The sequence below is a fragment of the Cystoisospora suis genome (genome assembly GCF_002600585.1).
Source record: "Cystoisospora suis strain Wien I chromosome Unknown contig_5541, whole genome shotgun sequence".
Classification (NCBI taxonomy): domain Eukaryota; phylum Apicomplexa; class Conoidasida; order Eucoccidiorida; family Sarcocystidae; genus Cystoisospora; species Cystoisospora suis.
The window spans coordinates 1-10,212 of NW_027158331.1; the positions used below are offsets into that span (position 1 = coordinate 1).

A 10,212-nucleotide genomic window follows, 5' to 3' on the forward strand; every position below is an offset into this window, starting at 1 on the left:
CTTAGGGAATCTGCCTTTTCTTGTTTTATCTCCTATCCAGCTGAAGGTACAGCAAGTCAAATGCACCGTCATGTCTTATCCCATGGGGGAGAGAAAGAAGAAAAGCATCGGACAAGATGAAGAAGATGAAAAAGAAGAAGAGATGATCTTCTGTCCCAATTGTTCTCTCCCGATGGTCGAAAGGTTTAGAACGGTGAGACAGAAAATACAAAGAAAAAGAAGAAGAAAAGAAAAAGAAAAGAAAAAGAAGAAGAAAAGAAACAGAGAGAGTCAAGAAGATAGAGGTGAAGAAGCGGATATCTCTCACGGTCTCTTTTCTTCTCAAGTGTATTTGTCACACACGACTCTCTTCCTGTCTAAAAGTTGCATGCGTTTCTATGCGTAAAGACGTAAAGACACATCTTCTAGGCCTACCTAGTGGTATAGGTAGATACACATAGAGATATAGATAGATATACATAGAGATAGAGATATAGATATTACTACAGATATAGATAGATATACATAGAGATATAGATATTATAGATATACATAGAGATATAGATATATATACGTAGAGATATAGATATTATAGATATGCATAGAGATATAGATAGAGGAATGGACGTTGGCGTTGATCTGCCGTGGATCGATATGTGCGAATCTCCGTGTGGAATAGCAAGTGAGGGAGGAGAGAGAGGATTCTTCCTTTTCTTCTTTTTCTTTCTCTTCTTTATCTATTTCCATTCTTTAGTTCTCTGTATATCATCTCTACCTATGTATATACCTCTGTCTATTTGTATATTTCTTTAACTTCGTATTTTTCTCTCTCTTTCTCTCTCCGTATTTCTCTTTTTCTCCCTATCTTCATAACTGTGTCTATATGTAGATCGTCATCCATCTATCCCTCCCTATCTATTTATCTATCTCCATCCATGGAAGGCATTCGGCCGAGTCTACTCATTCCTTTGTTTTGCATGTCCTTTCTTTCATTCCTTCTCTGACGTTTTGATCTTTCTCTCTCTCCTTCTTCTTCTTCACCCCTTCATCGTCTTTCTCTTCTTTTTCTTTCTCTTCTTTGTCGCGTTGTGTTGTGCAGGTTCCTTGCTTTCATGTGGTTTGTCCCTCGTGTGCGTCACGCACTTCTACTCCTTCTTTCACCAATAGAATTACTCTAGATCAAAATAGTCAAGAAGAGATGCAGACTCTTCAAGAGAAAGACAAAAAGCATCTGCTTGCCCCATCCTGTCCAGTGTACGCCAGACAACTTCTTCTTCTTCTCTTCTTCTTCTTCTCTTCTTCTTCTTCTCTTCTTCTCTTCTTCTTCTTCTCTTTCCCTCATTCTCTTCTTCTTTGTTCTTTCTTTCGACATTTCTCTTGCTCGTGTTTATACCTTTCTCCTTCAATTTCTTCTTCTTTCGTCTTCTTCTCTGTCCTTCCATTCTTTCTCTCCTAGGCCTTCCTTTACGCATTGTCTATGACCACTAGGCATCTGCCTAGAAATACTATACGATAGCACACCCACTAACGACCCCCACTCTACATATACATAAACAGACATATTTATATGACTATGGACGCTAGTATATATATATAAGATAGATTAAAGATAGATAGATAGATAGGTCCAGATGTATCAAGAGAGAGAGAGAGATTTCAGGGGGTGTTCTTCTTTGTGCGTTGTGTAGGGAATTATCATTCTTCTTCTTCCTCTTTCTCTTCTTGCGGATTCAACACATACTCCTCACGTTCTTTCAATACATGCAAACTCACACATAGACATATTCAATCATATACACACATATATATACACATATATATATATATATGTGTATATATATATATATATGTATGTATATATGTATATATGTGTATGTATAGCGTATAGGCTGTTGTCGTTGAGATTCATCGTGAGACGGGGGGGTTGTCTCCTGTCTCTCTCTTCTTTCTTTATTTCTCACTCTTTCTTTCTTTTTTTCTCACTCTTTCTTTCTTTTTCTTTCTTTCTCTTCAGATGTGAGGAGTTAATTGTCGGTTTGGAATCTTTACATGTGAATGACCGACTTTACATGTGCTATCATAGAGCTGGATGTCTCTCGTCAGCTCGCCAAGCCCCGAGGAACCCCCCCTCCTGCAATTCTTCTTCTTCACATAATGGTCGAGAAGATATCTGTAGAAAAGTGTTTGTCTCGAAGAAATCTCTCAGGTATCACGAGCTTCTCGATCATGGTCTTCGCCATCCTTCATTCGATCTCTTCCTCTCCAGCCTTAACGCACCTCCTCCCCTTCCCCCTACTACTGCGGGTCATAGGAGTGCGGCGACACCTTCGTCTTTTTCTTCTTTGTCGGTAGATGAGAGAAATCGACATGAGAAGACTGCGGAAGGAGTCGTGAAGAAGAAAGAAAGTTTTCCTCATGAAAGAAGTCACGATGCTTTTATGAGAGAACGAGAGGAAGAAGAAGAAGAGAAGAATCGCCAGAAGTTGCTTAATCTCTTCTTATCAGGACAGGTCACAAGACACCTCTCCTCAGATGCTCCGGACTCTTCTCTTTCTTTTTCTCTTGACTCTCTTCTCTCTAAAGCAAAAGAACAAGCAAGAGACAATAGGATGGAAGACGTCTCTTATCCATGGAAAGAGAAAGAGGCAACAGAAAGAGAAGTTGGCTTGCCTCCTTCGTCGGTATATAAGAGCAGTGCGGAGCTCTCCATGAAAGAGAGAGGAAGAGAAGAAGCAGAAGAAGAAATGGTAAAGAACCGAGAGGATCTCCATCTTCAGTCTCAAGCGTCTTCTTCTCTTCTTCTTTCACATCAGGCTCGAAGCAATTTTTCATCATCTTCTTCTTCATTTAATTCGAATCCTGGTAGTGTATCACATGCTACAGATAAGCCCAGACAAGCAGAAGTAGAAGAAAAAGATATGAAAAAGAGAAAAGAAGAAGAAGATGAAAATCGCACTTTTCTAGCCAAACTTGGTCCTTCTTCTACGAATGGAGGTGTACATACACTCAAACCTTCTTCTTCTCTCCCCGTGGAGGATGAAGAGGATGAGAACCTCGATGACCTTATGTAACTTCCCCACGTGCCTCTCTACTTTCCAATTTTCTCTTCATTTTTCTCGGTCATCTTCTTCTCTTCACATATTGCATAGCCTTTCTCCTCGATATTCATACATACATACACCCGTATACATATATATATATATATATATATAGCTCCTCTCTATCTACCTGTATCTATAAATCTCTATCTCTCTATCATAGATACTTGATACATTTGCCTGTATATCTGAATACGCGTCTTTCCTATGAGTATATCTATATATATATATGTATCTATCTGTATATATATATATATATATGTGTGTATTTGGTGTGTGGAATCTTTTTGTCAAGGAGGGGAGACAGAGTGAGAGATCCCTGTGTGTTGTCTCTTCTAAAATTTTTCGTGAGACAAATTTCCATCTATCTGTATAATGAAAGGAAAGAAAAGAAGCATAAAAGTTGGCTCGCTCTTTGCTCTCTCCTCGTGTCTAGGATTACTTCTTTCAGCTAGCTACCCTCAACCCTCTCGGTGGGCTTGTATGTCTACCGCTAGTCCAACCTTGCACAAGAGAGAAATAAGTCAGCAATAAAAAGAAAGAAAGAAAGAAAGGAAAGAAAAAAGAGACTGTAGGGTATTCTTCAGTTGTTCCTCTTGGAGAGGAGAGAGAGGAAAAAAGTCGAAAGAGGCAAAGAAGGAGGAGAAGAGGTCAGAAGTAAAACAGCGTTAAGGTCTTTTCCTAAATGATTCGATTGAGAAAGAGAGAGACAGAGAGGTGCCTGTCTGAGGGATCTGAGGCAGCGATATAGATCCTTGTCTTCTTCTTTCTGTTCTCCTTCTTTGGATAGCTGGGAATCTCCTTAGATAATGTTTAGAGGGTAGACACCGGGAGAAAGATTAGGAGACATTTCTATTCTACTTTAATTTTGCAAAAGAAAGAAAGGAAAGTTTATTTAGACATGAAGAGAGTATTTCTTTAGACCCTCATTCTTGGTTGTTTTCTCTTTGCTCTTCTCAGGTGTATGTACACCTCCTCATCCATGATTGCTGCTGATATGTAGAACGAGTGCTTCTTAGGTCTTTTTCTTTGCGCGAATGTCTCTCTTCTATGAATGAATCAGATTGATCTATCTTTTGTTCTTTCAGATCTACCCACGCATAGAAGATAGAAGGGTGTCTTCCTGCCTATCAACTTCTCCAGAAACTGAGAGAAAGAAAGGTAGCTAGGAGGAGAGACGTAGTGAAATAGGAGTCGTGACAAGACACAAAATCGCTCGATACAGGGGGCAGGAAGCACCTCTTTGAGAGACAGCTAGTTAGCTAGCTAGCTATGTGTCTAGGTAGCTGGGTGGTTGTGGATGTGTCGTTGTTTCAAGAGATGTCAATCAACACTCTAGTTTTAATACAGGTGAATGCTTGATCCCCCTGGTGCCGAGAGAAAGAAGGAAAGAAAAAGATGACAAAGAAAGCGATATAAAGAAAGAAAGAAAGCAAAAGAACGGAAAGAAGGAAGAAAGATCTACATGTTCGAGCTGATCTAGAGGAGAAGAGATCTCTCTGTTTCTCGCCAAAAGAAGAGAGAAGACACTTTGTCTCTGATCTTTTTCTTCTTCTCCCTCTCGATCTTTCAGCATTTTCTTCTTTTACTTCATTTTTAGACTCTCCTAGTAAGGCGATCTCTACGACAAAAGATTTTATGTCTATCCCCAGAGAACCCCCTGATCTCAGCCTGCTTTCCGGAAACGAGAGAAGACTCGAAGGACAACCCAGGTGTACATACACTCTGGCCTAAATGTGTGCAGCTTACACACACAGACATGGAGAAGTAAGCTAGACAGATAGATAGACAAATTAAAGATCGAGAGAGAGAGAGAGAGATTCAAGATAGAGGTAAACGCTACAGTTGTATAGAGGGTGTGAAGATAGTACCGCGGGTAGAGGAAGGAGAGAAGAAGGCTATGTCTTGTCACGTGTAAGAAGAATGAACAAGAGAAGGAAGACCTGTCTTCTTCTAACTATTTATCTCCTTCTTCTTATTCTTTATGCATCTTCTTCTTGACTATCTTCTCCAAGAAAGGAGAGAAGAAGAAGAAGGTAGTGAATCACTCCTCCTCCTTCGTTCGTCCATGTGTTGTGTTTGAAAAAGAAAAAATGGGAGAGAAAAGAACTTCATTAAGAGGATAGAGAAAGAACGAAATGACAAAGCGTTTTCTTCAAGCGAATAAGAGAGAGAAAAGAAAGAAAGAAAAAGCAACGATAGAAACCTTTCCTTAAGAAACGAAAACCGTACAAGAAGTAGAAGATTCGGCCCCTCCAAGGGAGAGGAGAGGTGTACATACACCTGAATCCTGCACATCGATTCTTCAACATCGACGTCATACACCCCCACGTAAACAAGCGACATACAACAGATCAAGAGAAAAAGAATTTCTTTCATCTTCTCATCCATCGTGTCTTTGTCGAAAAGAAAGAGTGAGAAAGAAACTCCAGGACCAGAAGGTGCTTTGAATCTTCATCTTTCCAAGCCTTGAGTAGTGATAGAAGTTGTAATGATTCTTATAGATCTACAAGGGAGGGCCATATATAGGTGACTGTAGAGTCGATCTCTTCTATGCATCGACACCCCAAGACCAGAATCCTTCCTGTTCGATACACAATACACGTCGCACATCTCTTCTGGGGCTTTCTCCCTCTCTTTCTTAAGGAACGAAAAGCTTCTTCTTCTCCGTTCTTCTCAAGGAGATCTGAATCTTCTTCTTCGTCAAGACAGGACCTTTTCTTTCTCTTCTTCCCTGAACGAGGAGATTCTCCCTTCGCAGTTCTGCTTCGCCGTCTCTTCTGTCTAGACTTTCCCACCCCCTCACTTCCTTCTTGACCTTCTTCTTCTTCTTCTATCCAGTCTTCTTCTTCTTCTCCATTCATTCTCCCGGCAAAAAGCTTCGCGGCTGACGTCGAAGAAACATTGGAGAAAAAAGAAGAGAGAGAAGGAATGAATGAACGAATGACGTAAGGAAAACCAATTCTCGATGGTCACCCCTCGAGGGACTTCACAGGTGTATATACACTTGTCAATAATACCCTTACACATAAGACGACATGTCAACACTTCATCTATCTATCTATCTGCGTCTAATCTATCTTTCCATCTTTCATGTATCTATCCCCGTCTTTAATGTATCAGTATATATAGATATAGGCCAGTCGGTTAGACCGTTCTTCAGTTGAAGTATATAATCTTTCATAGGTATCTTCCTTGTCATTCATAGAATCAAGATGATAGGCCTTCCTTATCATCTTCACATTTGCATGCAGTTCGGGTGTACATACACCTGAACTGCACCGCCAACTTAACACCCAGAACTCAAAGAAAAGAACACCTTCGCTCTCCTTCATTCGCCTCTTTTGATCTTACCTATAGCATCATAATCTTCATCTTCCTCATCTTCTTCCTCTTCATCTTCCTCCTCTTCTTCTTCTTGTACGACGCCCCATGTCTTTTTCGGTAAAGACACGCCAGCAGAAAGAGGACTGTCCATCATCTTCATCTTCTTGTTCTTTTGATTTATCTTCTCCCGATCAAGAGAGAACGATCGACTCCCGTCATCTCTAGAGACCTCTTCCTGGGATATCTCTCTATTCTTCGTCTTCGCTTCTTCAAGAGGAATGCGTATGGTAACGCCGTCTTTCATGGCTAGTACCCGACCTTGAAGAGACGAGTGTCTCTCGATTCTCTCTAAGTCAGGAGAGAAACTTCCCCCTCCCAGGTCTAGGCAGCAGACCATCTGCTGGATGCGCATCCGTTGAGGAGAAAAGCGAATAAAGTGAAGAGGCACATAACGTATCTGAAGAAGAGGAGGCATTCGTAAAGATGGAGAGAGGGGCTCTTGAGAGAACGAAGAAGAGGAAGAAGAAGAAGAGGGAAGTTGGAGATGATGAAGGCTAGTTGAGAAGAGAAAGCGAGATTTCAAGTCTCTCTGGAAAAGAAAGAAAAGGAGAAGAAAGAAAAGAGGGAAGAGAGAGATGAAAGAAAACTAGAGACAAGTAAGAAAGAAGGCGAGAAGAAAGAGATAAGAAAGGCTACACGGAAACCCATCTATCACCTGGGAACCCTCTATTTCTTTACCTGTGTATCTTTGATCTATCTATCTACCTATTTCTCGATCTCTCCATCTATCATCTATGTCGATATGCCAACCAATCTCCTTCCTTAGGAGGTGTCTGTACACTCGGTTGTCTGTGTCTCTGCATGCAGTCTCTCCTACAGAAAACAAAAGACGCAAAGACAAAAGAAGAAAAAGAAGAAGAGCAGCTCCACACCCGCGCATGTATCTACCAACATCTACAAGATATCTCTCTCATATACATCGCCCAATCTCTCCTCCTTTCTCTCTTTCTATCGCTACCTCTCTTTTCCTTCAACTTCTCTCTCCCTCTCTCTACCTGGGATGTCTTCGGCAAAGTCCCTGAAGAGACTAACGTTGAAGAAGAAGAAGAAGAGAGCTCCGCATCTTGTGTCGTGTCTGTCTTCTTGTGTCTTTGAGAAGAAGAAGAGGGAGTGAAGAATTCCCATTGAGTTCTATACTTTATTCTATAGGCGAGGCGATAGGCTTGCCACGTCGCTTGATCGGGGGTCAATCCGCCCATAATGGATAGTCTACCGGTCCGCTGTAAGATAGCCGTGCATGCAGGATTCTTTAGCCTTATAACGACCGGCTGTGAAGGGACGCCTGTGTATTCAGAGAAAGGGAGAGATCTGGCGATAAGATACATAAGATCTGACGAAAGAGGGGTGGAGGAAAGAGAGATAGAAATCCATAGATTCGTGAGGAGAGCGGTTGGATGAAGCGTGTTAGACAGATAGGAAGGAATCGGCTTATCTGAGAGAGGCAAAATGACGGGAGAAAAAGAAGAAGAAGTTGGGATACATGATAGAGAAGGAGGTTTGAAGACGATAGAACGACGGGATGAGGAGAAGGACGGAGGACAAGAAGGCCGAGAAGAAGAAGAAGTCCTGGTCTGCTGGGAGCGCTGATCTAAAGATGTTGGTGGAGATGAAAAAGAAGAAGAAACGGAAGACGAAGGTGGAGGGTAGAGGTCACGCGAATGCATCTTGTATGTGAAGAAGAGACACGACCAGAAGAGGGAGAAAAGAGAGTAGGTCTACAGGAGAGAAAGAAAAGCATCTCTTTAGAGAAACAGGAGATCTCTTTTTAGTGGAAGAAAAAGAAGAACGCCGCGAGAAGAGAGGGGAAAGAAAGAAGAAGGAACTCAAAAGCAAGGAGTCATGTACCGACGTCACTCAGAACAAAGGAGCCACAAAAGAAAGAGAAAGAAAGAGGGACGTTGTTTGCATGCGTGTGCATGCATGTTTTCTTTTTTTTTGTTTCGAAGCGCATGCAACCCAGCGGTGCACTCGGGGCCGGGAGAGGCGAGGCATCCTTCAAACTGTTGAGAAGGAGACAATCGTCGATTTATCTCATAGCTAGCTATCTAGCTAGACCCAGGAGAGAGACATCGGTTCATCTAGCTAGGGCAACTACAACCCGAGAGATTCACGTGTACTGCGTGCGTAAGAGGGAGATAAAAAGCTCTTCAAGCAGAAAGGAGGAGAAAGGAAAAAGCACTCAGTCATTCAGCAGACCAACATATCTACACAGAGACCTCTACAAATACTATACATGGAGACACATACAGATGGACATGCATCTTGTCTGAGAGATCTTTGTCCCTCTCTATCTATATGTCACTATATATATGTGTGTATGTACCGAGGAAGCTAGAGACAGAGAGGCAGAGACAAATGCAGGGACACCTGCTGTGGTGCAAGAGAGAGAAGAAAACTGAAAAGGGAGAGAAAAGAAGAGAAAGAAAAAGAAAGAAGAAGATGAATGATAAGATGAGACAGATAAAACAACAGAGAATGTCTCTAACTAGATAAGTATGTATACGTGTATGTGTAGGTATATGTACATGTACTTATGTATGGGAAGGGTGTCTCCGTAGAGAGGAAGAAGACTTTTGTCCTCTATATGAGAATATGGAGAAGGCTTTGCATGTCTTTTCTTCTTCTTCTTTTCCTCATTCACGACGATATCTATATTCGTCATCTTTCTTCTCTCTTTCAGTCCCAAAGAAAGAAAGGAAGAAAAGATGATAGGGGAACAGAGGAATTTCTTTGTCTTTCTCTCTTTCTTCTCACTCTTTCCTTTGCTCCTTTTTCTTATGATGCCTGTAGGGGCGTCCATCCACTGAGGAGAGATATGTGTGTGCTTGTATTTTCTCCTTAGTGACTCTCTCTCTCTCTTCTCTTCGGGGCCTAGGTGTCTCTAAAGAAATCTCCCTGCATGTGCTTCTGCCTCTCCATGCCGGACGGATTCCACACAAAGAAGACGAAAGAAAGAAAGAAAGAAAGAAAGAGTGAGAAAGAAAGAAAGAGAAAGAGAGTGAGAAAGAAAGAGAGAGAGAGTGAGAAAGAAAGAAAGAGAGAAAGAGAGTGAGAAAGAAAGAAAGAAAGAAGAGAGAGAGACGTGGGTCTAAGGCAGGTTTCTTTCTCATGAAGAATCTTTAAAATGTATCTTTTATGAGGAAATTCTTCAGTGAGGGTTTGAGGTTAGATGAAAAGATGTCTATACAGATCAAGATAAATGTCTATCTTATTTCTCTCTTTACATATCCTTTCTCCATTTCTTCTTCTTCTTTCAGTTCTCTTCCTCTTCTTTTACTTTGTACGAAGTCTTATGACGACGGCCTCCATCCTCCTCGTTCTCTCCCCTCCTCTTCACACACTTCTACCTGCCTATCCATCAAAGGATGACGATCTTTAATCTATCTGTCTTTAATGTTTCTATTATCTATCTATCTATCTATCTTTAATCTATCTTTAATCTATCTATCTAGGTTTAGTCTATCTTTATCTATTTGTCGTTAATCTATGTATCTTTAATCTATCCCTCTAGCTACGTTTATGTGTATACCACACAGGAGAAGCTAGCTAGACATCGGTGTCTTCCTCTTTACTACCGCCTATGTGTAGACACTACAGATGAAGTAGCGAGCACCGTAGAGTTACATCGACAGAAGAGTACACAAAATATTCACATACTTCAGCCTATCTCTGTGCAGAATGGATTCATATATGTATGTATATAGGTATGTATGTATGTATATGTGTGTATGTAGGCATGTATGTATGT

General features: G+C 41.1%; 2 protein-coding genes across 2 annotated transcripts; one reads left to right on the top strand and one right to left on the bottom strand.

Annotated features, from left to right (window-relative positions):
* The first annotated feature begins 13 nt into the window (after positions 1–13).
* CSUI_009327 (uncharacterized protein) lies at positions 14–3,173 on the top strand. The gene is made up of 3 exons (XM_068069443.1): positions 14–193; positions 1,079–1,233; positions 1,994–3,173. The coding sequence occupies exons 1-3, from the start codon at positions 71–73 to the stop codon at positions 3,048–3,050; spliced, it is 1,335 nt and encodes a 444-aa protein (XP_067918579.1). The 5' UTR covers positions 14–70; the 3' UTR covers positions 3,051–3,173.
* A 1,971-nt stretch (positions 3,174–5,144) lies between these two features.
* Positions 5,145–10,196, bottom strand: CSUI_009328 (uncharacterized protein). The gene is made up of 3 exons (XM_068069444.1): positions 7,460–10,196; positions 6,432–6,993; positions 5,145–5,964 (listed from the first exon to the last, which is right to left on the bottom strand). The coding sequence occupies exons 1-3, from the start codon at positions 8,126–8,128 to the stop codon at positions 5,576–5,578; spliced, it is 1,620 nt and encodes a 539-aa protein (XP_067918580.1). The 5' UTR covers positions 8,129–10,196; the 3' UTR covers positions 5,145–5,575.
* Positions 10,197–10,212: the final 16 nt, after the last annotated feature.